Consider the following 21,432-nt stretch of genomic DNA (forward strand, 5'->3'; position numbering starts at 1 on the left):
TACAACTATGTTGCACAGAAAATAAAAACAAATTCTGATAATTAAGTTAGAAACTCAGCTTTTATTGATTTCCTGAACATCTCATTTGATGTTTAGAACTGAGAAACGTGTAGAATTGAAATTAAGATTTCATAAATTAAAAAAAAAAAACTAAAATGAATGCTTCCTTATTCCTATTGTATAAATGATCAATTCATGACATTAAGTGATTCTCTTTTTATTAATTAATAAATTATTTATTAAAATAAATAATAATAATTTGTTTTTAAAAAAATAGTACAACGAATTTCCTAAATTTTGATTCATATGTCACAAAGTTAAATTTCACCGTTGTTTTTAATGGTTATTAAGGCATACGTAATCACATTTCTTAATAATTTCTGACCGAGTTATCGCAGAGGATAATATTGTTTTATTTTTAAAACATTTGTGACATAAATGAAAAATAAAAAAAATTAAAAACAATATTAATATTTACCATAAGAAAAGGGAAAAAACAAAAAGGGGTAGAAAAACAATCTTGTGTGGTTCACATGGTTCTGAACTTCTGACTCAGCATTTATCATCTTAAAACAAGATTTTTAATACGTGGAACGAAAATATAACATATTCATATGTGGGGCCAAATATGCCTAACATAATTTTATCATCATATTTTATATTTTTTGACTCAATGTCATATCTCAATTCTCAAATCTCTCAGTAACTGTATTGTAACCTGAATTAGCATAAGTTAGTATTCCCCATTTTCCATTAAAAATACTTTATATTATGTTTAATTTTATACTTTTCATTTGTTTTTCCTACTGTTACTTTGCTTCATGTTCCACATGACTATAACATGTTTGTTAAATTGCTTAACAGAAAATGGTGTTCTTGAGCTGGGGTCGACCATCTCCAAAAGACCAAAAGGCTTGCATCAACAAGTAATTTTTTACTTCCAAGCTATTTAAAAGTCCATATGATATCATCATATCCTTATAAATTTATATATTACCAGATCAGGTACCTTCAACTATGATGGTAAATACAAAGGATTTACTGCTAAATCAATATCTTCCCTTGAACAAGATGAAGGGTTGTCCAAAGATGGGTTTTCACTTAACAACAAACGGGTTCTGTTAGGTTCTGGTGCAGAGGTTTTTGAGAATGCTAAGATTGCCCTCAAAAGTTGGAGGTATGCATGCATACATCCATACATGGATTTGCATATACTGTGGTTTTAAATTGCAATCCTATATGTGTCTGTGTGCTCGTGCGGGTTATGATTTTAAATTGTGACCTGTGTGCACAGCGATGGCGGTTGTTACCTATACATTTTCCCACAATTTCTGCATTGCATCAGGGCTGCAGTGGCAATTTGAAATCCAAAAATGTTATATGCACACAAGAAATCAGCCACGATATATTTGTGTTGTTTAATTCATTTTCAAAGTGTATTTTGTTTTTGATATGTATTATTTACAAGTGGCTGTTTGTTTGTGTACACATAGCATAGTTGTTTTAAATGAATGATATATGCTTTAGCTCATAAGTCATCATGTGATTTCTTTTTGAGGAGTATGAATGAATGTATATGGTGATTTATTTATGGGTGGAATTTTGTTGTAGGCATTTTGGATTGGATTGGACATTTGTTGATCCAAAGACACAGATTAAACAGGGAGAGAAGTTTTGTGTTTGTGTGAAGGAGTTCCTGCCATGGGTTATGATGCCACTTCAGGTTGTGTATGTGAACGAAAGCAGTGCCGCCAAAAGGAAGCGTGTGGCATCCTTTGGTTTTGGAAGTGGAACTCTTCATGGTCACTTGCTGGTTAGTGTTTTTCTTTTCCTTCCCATCTCCCTTTTTCTCTTTTCCTCTTTGTCCTTTTTAATATATCTTTTAATTCTTGGGTAGTCTGGTTGAACATTTGAAGTATTTTGTTATTTAATTTTCTTGATAAAATACCTTAACATATATGATGTGGGTTGATCTGTATAGCTAATCTGACATGGTGAGACTAGGCTTGATATTATTGTTGTTGTTGTTATTCCTTCACATTCATGGTTTTTTATGCATTTGTTGAAGCCAATATGAATTTTGTTTTTGAGAGTTATGTCTGCTTGTATGTTTCAATAATCATAATATTAATAACCTTCTTTGTCATATTATGATATCAGAATCACCAGCTTCTTTGTGATCCACATAGACACACACTATATGGTAATTTTGTGAAAGAAAAATGTTGAAAATTCCATCATGTTCCTCAATTCTTAAGGATCATTATTTTTTATTTTATTTAATTTTATTTTTTTGGAGTAGGTTTACCTTATTTATGCTTGATTCATTGATTGTATGAAGTTTTTGGCAATAGTATGCGAAACTACTCAAATATGGAGATGCCGAATCCATTTCAATCTTTTAGTCTCTGCCAAAATTGTTTCCATGATTTTTTCTTACCCATTATTACATTAGTCTTGTATTTGAGTAGCTTTTACCTAACAAAGCGATCAAAATACAGAAAACAGTTGACGTTTGCTAATCTTTCCGGCAGGCAGCAGAAGAGCGCTTTTCGGTCGAGATTGATGAGAACAATCAAGTGTGGTATGAAGTACTTTCCTTCTCGAAACCTGCGCACATTTTATCATTTGTTGCAGCACCATATGTTAAACTTAGGCAAAAATATTTTGCTGATGAATCTGCCAAGGTAATGCTGAAGCATATTAGTTCTTCAAAATAGGAAATGTTACCATCAAACAGAGGGATTTGAAGCTTACACTTCAGTTCCTATTAGGTTGCATAAGCATAATTACACCACCAAGTTCTGACGGATATTTTCCGTTGGTAATTTCCGATGGTAATGTGCTTGTTTCCGGTAGGGTGATTTGTAAAAAGAGCTCAGCCACATTGAGTCTTATCATTCTCCAAACTTTGTATCTATTGATCACCCTGCTGATGCACCTTTTCTACATGTATCATATATGTTATTCAGTTGTTTTCGCCCTTGCGCTTCAGCAATCTTTGTTTTTCTTCAGAATTTAAACAAGAAAATTACTGAAGGATTATGATCTTAACAACCAAGTAATAATATAGTGATGATCAGATTATCCATGTACAATGAATGATTGTAGTTCTTTAAATCCAAACAGCTTGTGCCTCTCCATGTTATGATGACAATCCATTTAGATGCAACTTTCCCGGTTAGAGCAAATTATATTATATTATATTATTGCCATGCTGCTCTAACTTGCTGGATTTTATTGGTGGTTGAATTTGAACATCAATCCATCCCCATTTACCAAAATGACCATATTTATGATCATCAGTAGTCAAGGAAGTCTCTTCATCCTTTTTTTTTTGTACCCTTATTGAATCTTCAGTAAACTTATACACTTTGATATTTGATATCAAAAGCTAGAAGGAGACCTAATAAGACCATATACGAGGTAGTCAAAGAAAATCTTGTGTATCTAGTCTCATTATGGACATGATATATGATAAGATTCAATGGCGTCATTTGATCCATGAAGCTGACTCCACTTAGTGGGATAAGGTTTTATTGTTTTATATTGAAAATAATATCTTTTGAATGTCATAAAATAAGTGTCTATTTGACAATAAAAAGACTTAAGGATGAATAAGAAGAGTTTGTGTATTAAATCATGAGCCACACCAAAATTGAAGGACAGAAAGAGTTGATGCATAATATGGGTATCCTCATTCCTCACTCATTCAAAACCTAGATCTAATTGACTACAATACAAGTGTAATGGTATTCCATAAAGGGTCCATGGTCACAAATCTAAGAATGTCACAGTCTCACAGACAAAGACATAAGAATATAAACTTTGGGTTGAAAACTGAAATTGTCTTTTTGACTGCTGAGAATCTAGAGGATCAAAACTACATCAATGACCACCTCATGATCAAATCTATGACTCCTTTACATTATGTTATCCTTTTTCTCTACCAATGCTATTCATTAAACAAATAAAAAGTATGCATATTATTATAATTATCTAAGGAATATTCCACTTTATCTCAATTCTTACCAATCAATTTAAGTTGTACTGTGCAACAGTGAAAGACAATAACCAAGAAGTGTGTGTCCAATAATATTCAGTTGCGTTGCATCTATAAACACAAAGCAAGAAAAGAGAGCCATTAGAGGAACCTATTATGTTTCCTTTATATTTTAAAAGTTAAAACACTCAACTTATAAAATATTCTTTAAAAACTTTAGACCAGCTAGCTTATCTATCAAGTTGCCTACAAGTCAGCAAGGGATTAATCACTGTATTCGATGATGAATATCCTGATTGTGAATCAAAATGAGATTAGTTATTATAAGTAATAAATGATGGAATAATAAATAAGTTTGTCTCTTTTTCGATAGTCTCGAGTTTGAATTTTGAGAGTGAAAAAAAAAAAACCGTACTAAAAGAGACAACCAATACATTTCTTTAAACTAAATTAATCAAATTCCTATATTAGTATCCTATTTAATGATAATATTTCCTTTTTAATTATGTGTTTAAATTTATACAACTTATGTTGAAGAGCCAGTCAACATCAACAAATGAATTGTCTTGTCTCCAAAATTTAAAAGATTAATAACTCATTAATTATATTGTCCAAATCTCATTTAAAGGTTTTGCATATTTTTTGCTTACATTTCTCTTCACCAAGACACCAATAAATAACAAGCATCTGTAGAAAATAAGCCAAAGAAGTGAAAATGACAGTGATGGGAAAGTCCTATAGTTAGCACCAACCAAATAAAGCACCAAATGAATTGTAAACTATTTAAATTATCTAATTATGAATAGTTCAAGAGCCAATTGTTCTTTTTTCTTTTTATTATTATAATTTTATAGATGGTCAAAACTGCATTTTCGATTCAAATCCTATTGAGAGGTCTTTTAGAGATCAGATCTTGCTGAAGAAAGAACAAAATGTTTCTTTTGTTCTCTCCATGTGATCGGAAAAACGAAAGTAATGATCAATATATTCAAAATAACTATTAAGCATTTAGATAAGCTTGGAAATGAATGAACAAGCAACTATGTCATAAAAAAAAGAGATAGAAGTCCCAATTCCCCTTGGTTTCTATCATATTATTACCAAATCAATCTTCAAGTACACAACCCAATCTCATTATATACTAATGGAAGCGCAACATAGATCTTGATTTTTGTTATGATACAAAGTTGTTGCTATAGCCTATATATATATAATACAAAGGTGGAATGAGAATATCTTGGAGAACCAAAAGAATCCTAGTGTGACACTCAAGTAGCAAATGAACCAATAATTACATAGCAAGCAAAAGTGGCTTCCATAAATTAAGATCAGCAATAGTATGCCTCTTCACCATGAACTTCTCCAGAGAGGTTCTTCTTCCTTCATGTATATGCTTTTAGCTGTTGAGAAGACACAAATACACATCAGTGAAGTGAGCAATAATAAGTATTCATAGTGTTTTTGGAGCACTACAATATTCAATTGCCATAAATAAATTAAGCATTCTCAACAATTTGATTGAATAGTTCTATAAACATCACATAGTTAAGAATCAATCACACTACTGAGACAAGCATATATCTGGTCTGATGGACTATCATGGTTATCAAAGACACAACTAGTGATAGCATTCTTTACATAAGTTGCAAAATATATAGTAACATCAAGTTGTGCTACATATGCAGTATGGCCAAGAAAATAGTATACCTTTAAACTCAAATAGTGTGACCTAGCCAAGCGGTTTGAGGCATCATATTCTTCTCAATACTTGGATCAAAGTCAATGGTAACAATGCTATGATCATCCAAGCTGTACATCCTTAAATCAAACATATCAGTGAAGTAAATGCAGTTCCCTTGATATCCAGTGAGTTCTTTAGCTGAAACAGAGAAATTACAATTTCTACCCAAAATGAAGGCTCTATCTCCCAATTTTTTCACATCAACCCAAGTTCCCCAATCTTCATCCAACTTATAAACCTTGAAACATTCCACGGCAGCATCTCGGTTTTCCTGGCGGCCGAAGTAGTTTCTCCTCCTTGGCTCAGTTTCATAGTACCTATCAACAACATAGAGACTCCCGCATGATTCGACCAAATGTTTCTTGTTACCAAAACCACACAAGGGAGGTGTGAACTGAATCAATTTCAAGGAATTTGTATCTACCCATGAGATAGTGCCCCACTTATCAGTGACATAGAACTGTCCCCTATGCACAATAACATCATCATAATAGAAATTCTTGTCATCCACTAGTGCCCATTTCTCATCACCATGTTTCATTATCCCCAATCTTCCCTCTAAAAACACACAACAAGCAACCGAATCTTCAACACCAACCCAAGAAGAGTTTGGAAAGAAAACAACCTTGCTCACAGAAGCAGAGAACCTGCCAGTGTTCTGAAGGGTGTAGGATTTGCATAATTCAATGACTCTATAGTTCAAAAGGTTCCAAATCATTGGAGAATCTTCAGAAGGATGAAAGATTTTCCGGCCAGATATTGGGCTAACCAGCCTCAAAGAAACACCCTTTGGACCTTCTTCAACCTTGATCAACCACCCTTTGGAAGAAGAAGGTGCCAAAGGATCCAACTTGGAGCCAAAGCTTGCATCAGTTGACTCAATAAGATAAAGGGTAGCTTGGGTAAGGCTTGCTTTAATGGAGGAATTGATGGGGTGAGGGATTTTCATTGGAAAAGATGGAGAATTTGGATGAGAAGAAGGGATGGAAGATCTCCAAGTTTCACAAACACTTCTGAATCTTAGAACATCTATGTGATTCTCTAGACACTTTCCAATCTTGGGCCATAGCTCTATGGGGAGTTCAGACCAATCTACCTTCTCACGATCCATAGATTCAAACTCCAAAACACCTATTCTGCTATGTTTGTTCTTGACTTCGAAGTTTGAAGACTCTATGCTTCTTATGCTTTTTGGTTTGGTTCCTGACTTTCATCAAATGGGTGGTGGGTGCTTTTATTAGTGTTGAATGATGAAGACTGAATAAGAAGAAGAAGAAGGTACCTGTGAGTTCAGAAGAAGGAGTGAGGAACCAACAACAGAGAAACGTGGAGAATACTTCAGAGATTTCAAATTCAACATCGTGAATCTTATGCTGAAGATGCCATGTAAGACTTATGGTTTTCTTCAAGGAGGAACAACAGTTGACTTCTTAGTCTCCTTTTCTGATAACATTAAGATAATCCGTAAAAGAAATATATATTTTTTATTATTTTTATTATTATTATTATTAAGTGGTCATATATTCTATGGCATAAAAAATTATTTATTTCACAATTTAAAAAAATTAGAGTGCAAGGTCAATAGAATATTCACATTTTATAAGTTTAGATCTAACATTAAAATCTTTAAAATTATTTTGAAAATTTTAAAAATACTTTTTCCTATATATTTTTGTGAATACAAAATATATTTTATCCTAACTATATATGCTGAGTGACGAGTATCAAACCAGGTTGATCAGAAAAAAAAGAAAAAGCGGATCTAAAATAGTGGAAGAGGCCAATGAAAAAACTGAGTTCGTTATGGATCTTCGAAGACAAAAACAATTCTGGATAGTTTCTCAGAGTTCGTGATCGGGATTGCTTATTTCTAACGAAAACAAAGAAAAAGAACTAAGAAAAAAATTACGGAAATTATTTTCTATATGGAGGAAGTGTTGGTGAATTGGCCGGATATTGGCCAAGGAGGAGAATTACCGAAGGGTGGAGCTCACCCTCAACACGCCGGGGGCGTGGTGGCTGAGCGGGAGAAACACTTGGCAGCACGCCGGGGGCGTGGTGGCTGAACAGGAGTGCCACGTTGCAACACGCCAGGGGCGTGGTGGCTGAGGTGGATAGGCAGAGTGGCAGCACGCCGGGGGCGTGGTGGCTAAGATGGCAGCACGCCAGGGGCGTGGTGAGTCATCACGCCAGGGGCGTGGTACGTCAGGGTTGCAGCGTTGCACGGAGTCCCGATGCAGCACCACGCGGGGGGCGTGTTGCAGTCCTGCCTGCATGCAGGAGACAGCCCCCCACCCCGGGAAGCAGCGCAATAGTTGCTCCATGTATATATATATGCATGCAGTTGAGCTTCTTCTCCTCCCATTCATGAAATATAGCTGAAAGAAAAGAGATACACGGGAGAAGGAGAGAAAGAAGTGAGTTGGGTAATATTAGTGAGGAGGGTAGTAAGTAGTAGTGAATAGTGGTGAGTTAAGTTTATATGTGGAGATAAAAAGAATATTAGTTTGAAGGATTAAAAAAAAATGGTACGTAATTATCTAGCGCCTGAAGAACATATTATCAACTTTCTGGATCATTCTATTTATGTAAGTAAATAAATTTTTTTTATGTATTTAAATTATTTTATTTTTTATGTATTTTTTTTATGATACATATATATATTTTGGTGTTGAGAATATTATTTTGTATATTTTTAAATATTTTAAGAATATAATAATATTTTTTATAAAATAATAATAATAATAATAATAATAATAATAATAATAATAATATATTTAGTAAGTAAATTATATTATACTGTATTGTTATTAAAAAATTTAGTAAGTAAATATTATAATAAATTAAATATGTAAAATGTATAAAAAATAATAATATATTATAACAGTATGAATTATTATCGTATAGTATAATATATATATTTATTATTATATTATTTATAATATTATTATATGATTAGAATATTATTTATAATATTATTGTATTATTATATTATTTATAATATTATTATGTTATTTATAATATTATTATTTTTTTATAATATATATTATTATATTATGTAGAATACATATATATATTATTATATTATTGTTACCGTATAATATATATTATTATAATATTATAAGGATTATTATTTAATTAATGTAACATGTAATTTTGTTAATGCAGCCTAATAGGAATTTGTTGGTGCGTAAACTGGATCCACCACAGACGTGGAATCCGATTGTGGAGAACCACTTACGCGCCACGGGATTCTACCACGTCTCCAGAATTGGAGTCATAAGAGGATTTCACCCCATGTTAGCTGCTCTGGTTGAAAGGTGGAGGCCTGAAACCCATAGCTTTGTATTGCCAATCGGTGAGGTTACAGTGACATTAGAGGACGTTGCTCATATATTCGGGCTACCCATTGATGGAGAGCCTGTCAGTGGATGGACAGATAGTAGCAGCGAGTTTGTTCAAAATCAGGGCATAGCAATATTCGGTCGTGAGCCATCAGTCAGTCATAATGCGAAGTCCTATATAAAGTTGGCTTGGGTTCGACGTATTAGAGATGCAGAGCCGTTGAATACTGAGGAGTCCATCAGGAGATACGTCAGATGTCATATATTCTGTTTGTTAGGGTCGACCCTATTCACGGACAAGTCGACCGCATATGCCCATGCGAAGTATTTACCATTGCTTCGCGATTTCGAGCAGATCCATACTTACAGTTGGGGGTCAGCTTGTCTCGCTCATCTTTACAGAGCACTATGCCGTGCATCACGATATGATACTAAGGAGATGGATGGCCCTCTGAATCTATTGTTTGTTTGGGCATGGGAGCGAATGCCGTGTCTTGCTTCCGTACCGAGACAAACCCTTCCACCCGCCGAGATACCAGTTGCCAGGAGGTAATAAGTCTTATTTTAGTCTTGTGTTATATTCATGATGCATGTTTGACATATGCTGTTTTATTTAAATTTTTTCGATTAATAATGTGTCAGGTGGAGTCATTCGGAACGGACTACAGCGTGGTTATCCAAGACCGTAGAGACATTCAGGCATGACATAGACTACATGGAAGAGGTAAATAGTTATATTTTAGCTGTTCCGTTTTTCAATCCATTATTGTTAGGGTTCTAATATGCCAATAATACTGTGGCAGTTTGAGTGGCGGCCGTATCAAACCTATAAACCTTACGAACTTCCGTCATCTTGTACACATCATGCACATACAACTGCCAATCAAGACGCTGGTTAGCACAGCAAGCAATAACATGGCGACATGGTATTCGTTCAACCTGAAAGTGCCCACAGTCACACGTCCGTCGCGCTAGATCAACAACTAACACCTTTCCAGTAGTCATTTCGCGCACCTCAAACACCTCATTTCTTCTATCAAAGCGGTGCACAACTATGTTCCCAGCCTGTTGCATACTTGCTTCTATCCGCTGTTGCGCAAATGCGGAGTACGTAAATCCAACACGCTTGCGTTCGTGAGACTCCGCACTCTTCCGCGTAAAGAGTTCATTTAACCTATAATATGTTGCTCGGACCAGCGCCAACACAGGTAGATTACGGGCACCCTTCAACACTGAGTTAATACACTCCACAAGGTTTGTTGTCATATGGCCCCATCGATGTCCCTCGTCGAATGCCAATACCCAATGTCTGAGTCCGATGGCATCGCACCACCTGGCATATGCCTCGCCTCGCTCTTCCAACCTCTTATAGTTGATATTGTACTCCTCCACCGTTCTTGAATACCCTATATTGACAACAAGCTTCTGCAAGTGAGGGACTTTGAATGCCCTTAAGAAGTTACTGCCGATGTGTCTTATACAAAACATCCACCATGCTCTTGGAGGTTGCCAGTCACCACCGGAACGATTAACTGCTGCCCGTATTGACTCATGCCGGTCTGAGATCATACCCACACCGTCTTTTCTAACAACATACGTTCGCAGATTCCTGAGAAAGAAGTGCCACGCATCAGCTGTCTCACCTTCCACCAAGGCAAAGGCGATAGGCACAATGTTCTGGTTCCCATCTTGTGCAACAGCGACTAGAAGTGTACCTTTGTATTTTCCGTATAGGTGTGTGCCGTCAACCTGAACCAGGGGCTTGCAATGCCTGAATGCCCTAATGCATGGATTGAAACTCCAAAATACACGATGAAGTATTTTTACACCTTGTGCCTCCTCGTTCCCGTTGTAGAGTGGTCGTGTTTCTATTTGGACAACTGAACCAGGAATCTTCTGCACCATGACCGAGAGCCACCACGGCAATGCTTGGTAAGATTCCTCCCAATCACCGAAAATGATGGCAACTGACTTCTGCTTTGCCAACCAAGCCTTTCGATAACTGATGGTATAGTTGAACCTTGACTGGACTTCCGCAATTATAGATTTCACCTTGATGGACGGGTCCGTCTCGACCAACGGCCTTATAGCCTCAGCAACTGTATCTGAGTCCAACTTGGAATGATCTTGTGAAATCGTTCCAATGGTGCACGTGTGCCTACCATTGTATCTGCGTATCTCCCAACAACCTTTTCTCCGTATCAAGCTGGCTCAGATAAGCCAGTCACATCCACGCCCGTACATCTTGCATTTTGCATAGAACGTCTGTGGCTCAGACTCAAACACATCATAGTCAACTCCTCTAGATATAGTGAAACTTCTAATTGCTGCAACGACCGACTTTCTAGAGCTGTATTCCATTCCAATTCGGAACTCTCCGTCCTCAAGATCAGGAATACCTACAGAAAGCCGAAATCATCGTTTATTGCACACTCCAAGGTATAAAGTAACAAAAACTTCTTATTTAGTCAACACGTACCTCTGTTTGCATATTCCGGAAACTCGGGGGCATGCATCGCGTCGAGATCCAACTCACACATAAAAGGTGGAACGCCCATCGGTTGACTGCTCGAGGGACGAACCACTACATTCTCCACTGCTGCCTCAACTCCCACATCACCATCCTCATCTTCATCGCCGGCTTCATAAGTGGCTTCGAAGTCCTCTTCGCTGTCACTATTCATACCTTCGTACACTGCAGCTATATCATCATTTACATCTATATCATTTTGGACCGCTACTGCCTCCTCAGCTTCAAACTCAACGTACAACTCAATCTGTGGGTGTCTCATATAAGTCTGCCGGTGAATTTGAAACATATTCTGCATACTCGCTTCATCCGTGATCGGAATGGTATCAAACTGTATTAGGCCACCAAAAACCACAACCGGATTTCGGTACAGAATTCTGCTCACTCTCATTAACGTACCATTCTCCATGCTTTGACATAGGCCGTTCTGCAGCTCCATTAACGTCATCGTGTATGGAACCACAAACGAAAACGAATTTTGTGACACAAACCTCACTCCCTCATGGTATTACGTATTATCTCACCATTACGATACACCACCAAATTTGCGGTGTCCTCCATTACACCAACTACAGCATCAAAGAATCCTCACAACACACTCAACTCTCACTCACTCAGTATGGAAAACACTATCGAGCTCTACCTTATATAGAGCGGTGAACTTACCACGCCCCCCACGTGGTTCACACTTGGACCAATCACGTTTCGCCACGTCAGCACGCCACCGGCGTGCTGACGCAGCACGCCCCCCACGTGGTGCAGTCACGGGCCAATCAGATTTCGCCACGTCAGCACGCCCCCTGCGTGCTGACTAAGCACGCCCCCTGCGTGCTGCCTAGGTGGCTCAACCACAGCTTGCCACCTAACTTCCACGCTCCCACGTGATGTATGCACCACGCCCCCTGCGTGCTGTGCATGTCATCTGCCAACATCCATCTCTGTGTAATACACACAGTTGCTCCATATTCTCCCAAATCACCCACATGTTTTCCATATTTAAATTAATCAGCCAAAAAATTACGAAAGAAAACTATGAAAAAAAAGATGCAAGGAGAAAATATATCAAAAAGATGCAAAAAAAAAATATATCTTCTGATACTATGTTAGATGAACACAAAATAATGTAAAAAATAATTTTGATTTATGAATCTTTTATTATGAAATCATATATATATATGGTGTGATTTAGTCAATTGACTAAAGCTAATTGGCTAATACAATTATGATTAACTGACTAATTTAACTTAATTAATGTGCCACTGATGCATAATGCCTAATACTAATGTAACAAGTCATTTTACAAATAAAATATATTTTTTGATCATCTTAATATCTTATTCGTTTCAACTAACTTAACACTCAATTTGATATTAAAATTCTTCCTTTCGGTTTTAGATTTTATTTTATTTGTTATACTATAGACTAGTATTTTTAGATTTTTTCTTTTGGATGAAAAATTTTTACATGATAAAACTCTTTTGAAAGCAAAGTAAAAAAAAAAATATTTTGGTCTGAAAAAAAGTTACATGACAGTATTAGAAAATAAAAAATAATTTTATAATGAAGATATTTTTGTTTAAAGAAAACGAAGAGAAGTGTATAAATTTATTTTAAAGCTTAATAAAAATTAAATGACACATTTTCTTAAATAAATATTTAATTTTTTTTCCGATTATCATAAAATGCACCTATAAAAAATTAAAAGTAGTGCTGTATTTTTGGACATTATAAAAATAGTGCTTTTCGAAGGCCATAGAAATGAATATGGGCCACAGCCCAAAAGACCAAGAAGAATCTATGTATCCAGCCCAAAAAACTGATGCTGTGTACAAAAATTATTAATATAAAAACTGATATATGATACTAATTATAAGAGGATTATGTAACCAACTTGAGTTGGTCGAGTAATCAGCTCACTCGTCCACTTAAGTAAGTGTTCGGAGTTCGAACCCTACCTTGTGCATGCAGCAACTCATTGGCCAGTGACAGACCTTTAAATGGAGCTCAGATCCGCGACGGATTAGTTCTTAACCTGTCGGGTTGGGGGATACTGTTTGGGTAAACCAAAAAAAATAAGAGGATTATGTTAATGAGTAACTTATAATCACTTATTAAGGTTTTAAAAAGGTACTTTACCAAAAAAAAGGTTTTAAAAAATTATAATTTCAATATTTTAATTGGTTAGATGTGTTGAAATTTTCAAATATATATAGTTAGTAATAAGTTTATTGTTTCGGAAATTGTAATAATATTTTTTTAGTTAATAATTAGCAAAACCCTTTACAGAAAAATATAGGTATATTAAAGAACCCTCACTTGTTTAAAATTAAGGTAAATGCAGACTATATATTATATAAATGACATTCTCTCACTTGAGAAGCATATATATATTGAAATATTGTATTAAATGGTTACACCACATTTTTATAACAAAAGTGAACTCTCGGCAACTCTTATTAGAGTGACAAATTAAATGTGACAATCTATCATTGAATTATTCCCAACATGTATGCATTGGAAAATAAAAGAACACATGAGCAGCATCCATTATTATTAGATGCCTTGCGACGGATTAATTTGACAGTAACGCTTATAGTCCGATAGAACGACATTGTTAACTGTCGCAAAATTTGACAACGTAAAATTTAACAGTAATTTCGATAGTTTTTAGCGTATTTTTTATACTGTGTTGTGACATGAATAATTAAGCCCTAGCTAATTGGCTCAAATTAATTGGAGTCACAAAGTCTTTTGACTTTCCATGAACAAGTGTTTGTGCAGCCAATTGAGAAGCTCTCTCACTTGGATGAAACCAATCCCAAAACAAGTGATCCTTTCTATCAAAACATAGATTGGCACCAGCTGTTTTGTTGCATGGACCTTGCCCATTCAAGTATCCAATTCCACAACATGCTGATTTTGTCTCCTTCAACCCTACAAATAAATTTCCCAAAACAAAAAAAAAAAAAGGTTAATGATTGGTATCTACTATATATAATGGGATGAAAAGGAGTTTAGTACATACATTTTTAGCCCTAATATAATCTTTACAATATTTGAATTCAAGAACTCTTAAGTATAATATAAAATATTTATCATCTTAGCTAATTTCATATTTGTTACTAATAAATATTTAATGAATGAATAAAATAATAGAATTTAGACATGTTATAGTATATATAGTATGTAATAAGACACAATTTCTATATAGCTACTCAATCTTTTCATATAAAAATTTCACATAGTATTGATTTTTACTTTTTATACTGATAAAATTATATAATATATGATAGAATCATGTAAAATTTTTATAGGAGAGAATTCATTACTAATATTAAATTTAGAGGTATATTATTTTTTGAAGGAATTACCTAATCTAATCCTAATTCATTTAAGAAAGACCACGTGACCTAACCTCTAACAAAATAAAAATGACAAAATAGCTCCTAATAACTATTTATTCTATGAGATACATCAATTTTTTTTATTATATAATTATTTTATTTTTGGTTAAAAATAAGAATTATTAATCTCCTCAAAAACAATATCTTAGAAATTTACATAATTTGTAATAAATATTGAATGTTCTATAGTTTTTTTTTTCTTTTATTCTCTGCTAATATATTCTTGACCAATGGCAGAGATAGATAAAATGAAACAGAAGAAACATACATACAATAATTCTTACCGAAAGTGGATGGTGTGTCTAGCAAGGTTTTGGTCATTAGAAAAGTGTTGCCAAGTGAATACTTAAACCCTAACAATTCAGAACTCAATTGTTGAAGAAGAGTATTAGTGGCGGAATAGAAAGCAGTTGCTAAATCATTGAGCGGTTTCAAACAGTTTCCTTTATTCTGAGAAGTAACAGCCGGACAACATCCAATGGGTGGAATACTTAGTATCCCAAATTTTCTAGCTCCTAATAAATATATATTCTGCAATTCACATCAATAATAAACAATGATGTCTTTCATATTATGTTAAAAATCACCACACATTAACTAAAAGTCTGCATATATAATTCACAAATAAAATATTAACATGATTACTCGTTTGAAGATGTGTTCAGAAAAAAATGATAATAAAAAACTGTTAATTAATTTGATATATATGTTCGACTAAACTGCTTAATATAATACGTGTAAATATCTTATTACTAGAAAATTATATATTATCGACAGATATTATTTCTCAAAAATATTGATGGATTTTGCGACAGATGAAAAAACAAAAATTAATTGATAAATTCATCCATAATTTATTATTTTTTAGTATTGTTGAACTATTATTTTTACATGAAAATATTTTCATACGAGAAATTGTAAAAAATTAGCTATAACTTTTTAAAAGACAAGAGAAAGTACAAAATTAATTGAATGATAATCGAGAAAAGTTGGTTTCTGAATTCTTTTTTTTACTTTCTTTAAATTAGTGCAATTTATTTTTCAGGTGTTGAAAATTTCCTTGCTTGAAATGCTCAAAAAAGAAATTTCTCTTATATGTGGTATTTTTATTTTAATTCTTTTGGTAGTGAACCAACATGAAAATTCTTTCAATTTTTAGCATAAACAAAATAGATATTAATTAAGAATATGAGTCCTTAAAATACCAAAATTATTTATATATTTAAATTGAGATACATATATAAAGTCTAATAGTACGTAATTAAGTAGTAAAATAATGTGTATGATGCAATAATAGTTGTTTAAAAAAAAAAGTAATTAGGATACCTTTATATGGATGAAGTAGGTGGCTTGAAGAGAAGCCAAATATTGTTGTGGGTTGCGAATGGAAGTTTCATTACGTGCAAAATCAAAGAGATCATTGCTTCCAATGCTAATTAGAAACAAAGCATTTGAAACAAATCTACAAGCTTTTTCTTCTCCCAATTTCTCATTGATTTTCTCACGCACAAATTTAAATTGTTGAACCTGTTCCTCAAGGAATGTCACCTCTCCCTACAAAGAAAAAAAAAAAGTCAATTCGTATTTAATATAAAAAAATATAATTTAGAATTTTGTAATCAAATTTTTATATTTTTTATTTTATAATAATTTTAAATTTAGTCTCTACAGTTTACTTTATTACCATGCAAACATTTTTTTAATTAAGTTCTTGTACTTTAAAATTTTGTAATCAATTTTTTTTATAAAATTTTTAAACAAAAGGAATTTAGTTAAAATATATTTATACATGAATGAAGTTTGAATAAGAACGTTTAAATTATATGGACTTGATTGAAAAGCCAAGTAAAAATATACAAGACTATTAAAAATTACAACATAATTGCATTACAAAAATTAAAAACTAAATTAGAGCAGCTCTTTTGCTTTTTATTTTTTCGTTCCAGCTGCCGACTCTAAACTAGCTTATTAATGTGTTATTAAGGAAGGTAAATAAATATGTTAATTAATTAACAAAAATGTTTAGTAACAAAAAAAATTAGTAAAATAGTCAAAATTTATCTTATTTAATATTTATTAATTATTGTTAAAATTAATTAATATTAATAAAAAAGTAAATTTTGTCTATTTTTTGTTGTTTTTCTAAGATTACTGATTAATTAATTACTAAAACAAACTTACCCATTGCTTCTTGCCTGTTTCTCTAAGAATTCCAGAACCTGCTGAGGCAAAATTTGCACCACCAAGTATGTTCCTCTTGAAACTGTATGGATGCTTAGCCAAAACCAAAAATGGTGGTGGACTTTCCATATAACCAAATTGCCTCGCTACTCAATCATATATATAATCAACACAAAAAAAAAAGTAAATAAATTAAATATTTTTTCAAAAGAAAAAGAAAACATTTCCAATTCAATAATATATAATAAAGTCATATATCAAAAAATTGAATTTATTATTATATTATCGAACAATGTTACATAACCAGTAAATATTATCATTTTTGCTAGCACTTAGTCAATAATAATTTGCAACCATATTTATAAGGGTTTTGCACATAAAAAATATATAATTTGTACCTAAATTTATCAGAATTTACACACATAAATTAATACAGTTTATACTAATATTTTTCAAAATTTGTACTCATGAATTAATAAAATTTATTTGTTTATATTAATCAAATAATAACAAAAAATACTAAAAATTTCTAGCCCTCGTAAATTTCTCTATATTACCAATTTGGTCAGCAGTGTTATAGCCATTGCTGAACCTTCCAGTGGGAATTGAATGAAGGAAATCAATCCCATTGTAGAGGATGTTAGCCTTTGCTATACTTTTTAGAAAATTGTTGGTTCCAACATCAAAAGTTGAATCTCCAAATATGAATAATGTTGGTTTCTTCACATTATTATTATTATTCCCATAAGCTACTACTAGCATGGATATAGAGAATAGAAGAAAGAACAAATTTGTGAAAATAGAACATTTCTTTCCTTCAAATAATGGTGCCATATTATTTCTCTCTTTAATTTTCCCTTAAAGACTCTTGTGAATGATGAGATCAGAGACTCTCAAACACAAGAGTAGTTGATAATGATATATCTATACAAAACTCATGATCTTATATCTATAAACATTAGCATGTTATATATACATCTCATATTAATTATATAATACGGGGTCATTGTCAAAGGAAACAATGTAATTATTAATTATTATAGAATTATGAAAAGAGTAATGCTACGATAGTCAAAATATTATAGATAATAAATAAAGATATATAATTAATAATATTTGTATTTATAAGAGAGTGTAAATTACTCTCTTAATTTAATTGACATAATTAATTTTTTTTATAATTAATTTTTTTCTTCATTTAATTATACTAAAAGTTAATTCTAAATTTAATGTGAATCAAATTTCAAAAATTTCTCTCTCATTATTACTATATACATTTATAATTCATTAATTCTATAATTTTTTCTCCCAAATAAAAATTTTAAATTCTTATATTTTTAATTTTTAAAAAATCTCAAATAACCTCAACACATTTAAAAAAAATAAAAAAATCTTAAATTTGATCGATTTCTATTTATTGAAAATTATAAACATCCAAAATTATTGGTTTATGACCTTTAAAATAAAATAATAAATAATAATAAATTAGTACCAATTTATTGATTATAAATATTATGTATATAAAATATAAATATTATACGTATAAAAATATAGATATTAAATTAGAGACTTTAACAACTTCTATTATACAACTCATATTTTACATATAGACTATTATAAAATAAAAAATAAAATATAAAATATAAACAAAAATTAAGAAATAAAATTTTAAAAATAATTATTAACTTAAAATTAATAAATAAGAATTATAAATAGTAAATAAAAAATATTAAAATTATGACTCTTTAGTGTACATATAAAATAATTTGAAATATATAACAAGACACATAGTTTAAAATTTAGTAATATATATGAAATTATGAATATTATGAGTATAAAATTATGGATGTTATTAATATGACATTTTGGATATTATTAATATAAAATTATGGATGTTATTAATATAAAATTTTGGATGTTATGTGTATGAACTTATGGATATTATGAATAAATTTGCTAATTGAATAAATTAATTTAAGTATTTGATATTCTTTTTTCAAATCTAATTATAATAAAATTTGAAAATATATGTAAATCAAAATAAATTATTTCACTTTGAAAAATATGAAACAATTTTTTAAATTATCAATAATTTAAAAAATTATATGTTAATTTAAATGTATAATATCTTCAAAAAAAATTAAAACATTTTGAATAATAATTTATTAGTGCATATATGAAATAATTTGAAATATATAATAAAATATAGTTTAAATTGTATTATATTAATTATAAAAGTATATTAATAATAAAATTATGTATATAAATCTATAGATGTTATGTAATAAATAAAAAATGTGTTTTTGTTATTATAATATAAATTAAAAACCATAAATATAAATTATGTATATTCATTTAATAAGAATGTAAATTGATAAGGTATGTATTTATAATATACTATTTAATATATACAATTAATGTTTGATACAATAAATATTGCAATAATTAAAAACAGTAGGCGCGTAAGAGCATAATAATTAAGGAAAATTTTGTTCATCTAATTAAATAAAGTTAAGAATAGAAAGTTTTGGCTGATTTTGTTCTCTAAGTTTGGTTACTAAACTTTTCTTATGTGGAAAATAATAAACACATCAAACATGGCCGACTTTGTAAAAATTACGGAAATATTTGATAACAAAAAAGATTTAGTTAAAATTAATCAAAATTTATTTTATAATAATTAATGAATTTTAAATAAGACAAATTCTTACTGTTATTTTTGTCTCTCTAATATTACGGTAAAAATTATTAGGTATTCAAATAAGTGCCGAAATATAAGCTTATAATAATGCCAATATGGATGCATGTATTTGTTTGATTATTAATATTATGTCGAATGCATGGTACGGTGTTTGGTATTTTGTTTGTGTAATTATTAGAAGGTAATTACAATTTGAGGAGGAGGTTTAAGTTAATCAAGCTGGCCTGGGACAGAGGACTTTATTTGGTTACAAAAGTTATTGCGACGTGCAATATTTCAAATAAAATGTAACCCATCTATTTATTACACGGATTATATATATGAGAAAATTTGGAGAACTAACAATATAGTTTTTATGGGGTGTGATTTCAAATGTTTATTTGGATATTATTATAAATTAAAAATAAAATTTTTAAAAAGTTTATTAATATTCACCGATAAATAATTTGTTTGACCTCTGTATAAATTGGGATGTTAACCTCATGGAATCCTAACAATAATATTTGTTAAATAAAATCAACCATCAAACTTCGGGTATAATCAATGTATATATATAAGGATGAATTTTAGACATTTTGGTCATATATATAAATTTTCATATCACATGTTACAAATTTTTTTTTAATTTAAATAGATAAAAGGAGACACATGAATAATTATATCTTTAACAAATAATATTTATAATAGTAGAATATATAATTATGGATTTATTGTATTCTTTTTTTAATCAAAGTAAGCTATCACTTATTTTTTTAAGAAATTTAAAAGAAAACATGAGGAAGATACGTTAAAAATTTCGGGCTAAGTGATTGACTTATATGTATATGATCATGTTGATCCATTAAATTAATTGTTTGGTTTATAGATCAGATTTGGACATAAAGAAAAACAAGGTATGTAGTTGTTAATTAGATGATTTAATTTGGACATAGGGCCCATAATTAGAATAGCTACCTTAGGAAAAGTTAACAGTAGTTGAACTCCATTTTTTATGGTATCCTATATTAAGAACACACACCACATATATTTAATTATTTAGTTTGTGTAAAATCATACTACCCTAGCAGCAGCCATAAATTAATTTGATATCTTTATTAGGAAAAATAGTATGTATCTTTTCTTTTCTGAACAAGTTTTGTTAATGTTCATGATTTTGACATAACCTAAACACCTAGCTAGCTAACATTATTATAATGTATCAAATTCAAATAAAATGTTTTAATTTGATCCTTCTTATGAAAAGGGTTGGAAGAAGGGAACAAACCTAAGAACTGAGAAAGTAAAGAAGTATATTCCTCTATTGAAGAATTTTTTTTTTGTTATTTTTTGACCTGACAAATTATTAAGACTAATTTGTCACGCATAAGAGTTTTATTAAGAATTTTGCGATAATTAATTGATTATTACATATACAAAGTTGACATTTATTTAGTTAGATGAATGAATTAATTATTCAACTAATTTAAATTCATTACAAGAAAATGATTATAATTTTTATATAAATCATATAGAAATAGATTTAGCTAGA

At 31.2% G+C, this 21,432-nt stretch overlaps 5 protein-coding genes across 6 annotated transcripts; 2 read left to right on the forward strand and 3 right to left on the reverse strand.

Annotated features, from left to right (window-relative positions):
• Positions 1-588: 588 nt before the first annotated feature.
• Positions 589-3,098, forward strand: LOC112796994 (UPF0548 protein At2g17695). Its single transcript, XM_025839709.3, has 5 exons — positions 589-732; positions 865-926; positions 1,001-1,177; positions 1,612-1,813; positions 2,535-3,098. The coding sequence occupies exons 2-5, from the start codon at positions 868-870 to the stop codon at positions 2,718-2,720; spliced, it is 624 nt and encodes a 207-aa protein (XP_025695494.1). The 5' UTR covers positions 589-732; positions 865-867; the 3' UTR covers positions 2,721-3,098.
• Positions 3,099-5,048: 1,950 nt separating this feature from the next.
• On the reverse strand, positions 5,049-7,225 carry LOC112797007 (F-box protein At2g26160). 2 transcript variants are annotated; one of them, XM_025839729.3, is made up of 3 exons: positions 7,027-7,225; positions 5,711-6,947; positions 5,049-5,403 (listed from the first exon to the last, which is right to left on the reverse strand). In XM_025839729.3, the coding sequence occupies exon 2, from the start codon at positions 6,853-6,855 to the stop codon at positions 5,719-5,721; it is 1,137 nt and encodes a 378-aa protein (XP_025695514.1). In that variant the 5' UTR covers positions 6,856-6,947; positions 7,027-7,225; the 3' UTR covers positions 5,049-5,403; positions 5,711-5,718. The 2 variants fall into 2 exon arrangements, with proteins under 2 accessions (XP_025695514.1, XP_029153391.1); XM_029297558.2 differs by having other exon boundaries at positions 5,711-7,225.
• Positions 7,226-8,906: 1,681 nt separating this feature from the next.
• Positions 8,907-9,869, forward strand: LOC112804310 (serine/threonine-protein phosphatase 7 long form homolog). Its single transcript, XM_025847546.1, has 2 exons — positions 8,907-9,637; positions 9,731-9,869. Exons 1-2 carry the CDS (start codon positions 8,907-8,909, stop codon positions 9,867-9,869), a joined length of 870 nt encoding a protein of 289 aa, XP_025703331.1.
• On the reverse strand, positions 9,866-12,066 carry LOC112804468 (uncharacterized). Its single transcript, XM_072219137.1, has 3 exons — positions 11,568-12,066; positions 11,317-11,487; positions 9,866-11,193 (listed from the first exon to the last, which is right to left on the reverse strand). Exons 1-3 carry the CDS (start codon positions 12,064-12,066, stop codon positions 9,866-9,868), a joined length of 1,998 nt encoding a protein of 665 aa, XP_072075238.1.
• A 2,109-nt stretch (positions 12,067-14,175) lies between these two features.
• LOC112804625 (GDSL esterase/lipase At4g16230-like) lies at positions 14,176-17,965 on the reverse strand. The gene is made up of 5 exons (XM_025847561.2): positions 17,761-17,965; positions 17,204-17,349; positions 16,349-16,576; positions 15,307-15,553; positions 14,176-14,552 (listed from the first exon to the last, which is right to left on the reverse strand). The coding sequence occupies exons 1-5, from the start codon at positions 17,963-17,965 to the stop codon at positions 14,323-14,325; spliced, it is 1,056 nt and encodes a 351-aa protein (XP_025703346.1). The 3' UTR covers positions 14,176-14,322.
• Between the last annotated feature and the right edge of the window lie 3,467 nt (positions 17,966-21,432).

The sequence above is a fragment of the Arachis hypogaea genome, chromosome 1 (genome assembly GCF_003086295.3).
Source record: "Arachis hypogaea cultivar Tifrunner chromosome 1, arahy.Tifrunner.gnm2.J5K5, whole genome shotgun sequence".
NCBI classification, from domain to species: Eukaryota; Viridiplantae; Streptophyta; class Magnoliopsida; order Fabales; family Fabaceae; genus Arachis; species Arachis hypogaea.

Coding starts and splice junctions, on each gene's coding strand:
- LOC112796994 (XM_025839709.3), top strand. CDS start 868: ATGGTGTTCTTGAGCTGGGGTCGACCATCTCCAAAAGACCAAAAGGCT. Junction 927..1,000: donor CAAAAGGCTTGCATCAACAA/GTAATTTTTTAC, acceptor ATATATTACCAG/ATCAGGTACCTTCAACTATG. Junction 1,178..1,611: donor ATTGCCCTCAAAAGTTGGAG/GTATGCATGCAT, acceptor ATTTTGTTGTAG/GCATTTTGGATTGGATTGGA.
- LOC112797007 (XM_025839729.3), bottom strand. CDS start 6,855: ATGGATCGTGAGAAGGTAGATTGGTCTGAACTCCCCATAGAGCTATGG.
- LOC112804310 (XM_025847546.1), top strand. CDS start 8,907: ATGCAGCCTAATAGGAATTTGTTGGTGCGTAAACTGGATCCACCACAG. Junction 9,638..9,730: donor GAGATACCAGTTGCCAGGAG/GTAATAAGTCTT, acceptor ATAATGTGTCAG/GTGGAGTCATTCGGAACGGA.
- LOC112804468 (XM_072219137.1), bottom strand. CDS start 12,066: ATGACGTTAATGGAGCTGCAGAACGGCCTATGTCAAAGCATGGAGAAT. Junction 11,488..11,567: donor TCCGGAATATGCAAACAGAG/GTACGTGTTGAC, acceptor GGCTTTCTGTAG/GTATTCCTGATCTTGAGGAC. Junction 11,194..11,316: donor CAAGATGTACGGGCGTGGAT/GTGACTGGCTTA, acceptor AGTTGGACTCAG/ATACAGTTGCTGAGGCTATA.
- LOC112804625 (XM_025847561.2), bottom strand. CDS start 17,965: ATGCTAGTAGTAGCTTATGGGAATAATAATAATAATGTGAAGAAACCA. Junction 17,350..17,760: donor TAACACTGCTGACCAAATTG/GTAATATAGAGA, acceptor ATGATTGAGTAG/CGAGGCAATTTGGTTATATG. Junction 14,553..15,306: donor AGACACACCATCCACTTTCG/GTAAGAATTATT, acceptor ATTTATTTGTAG/GGTTGAAGGAGACAAAATCA.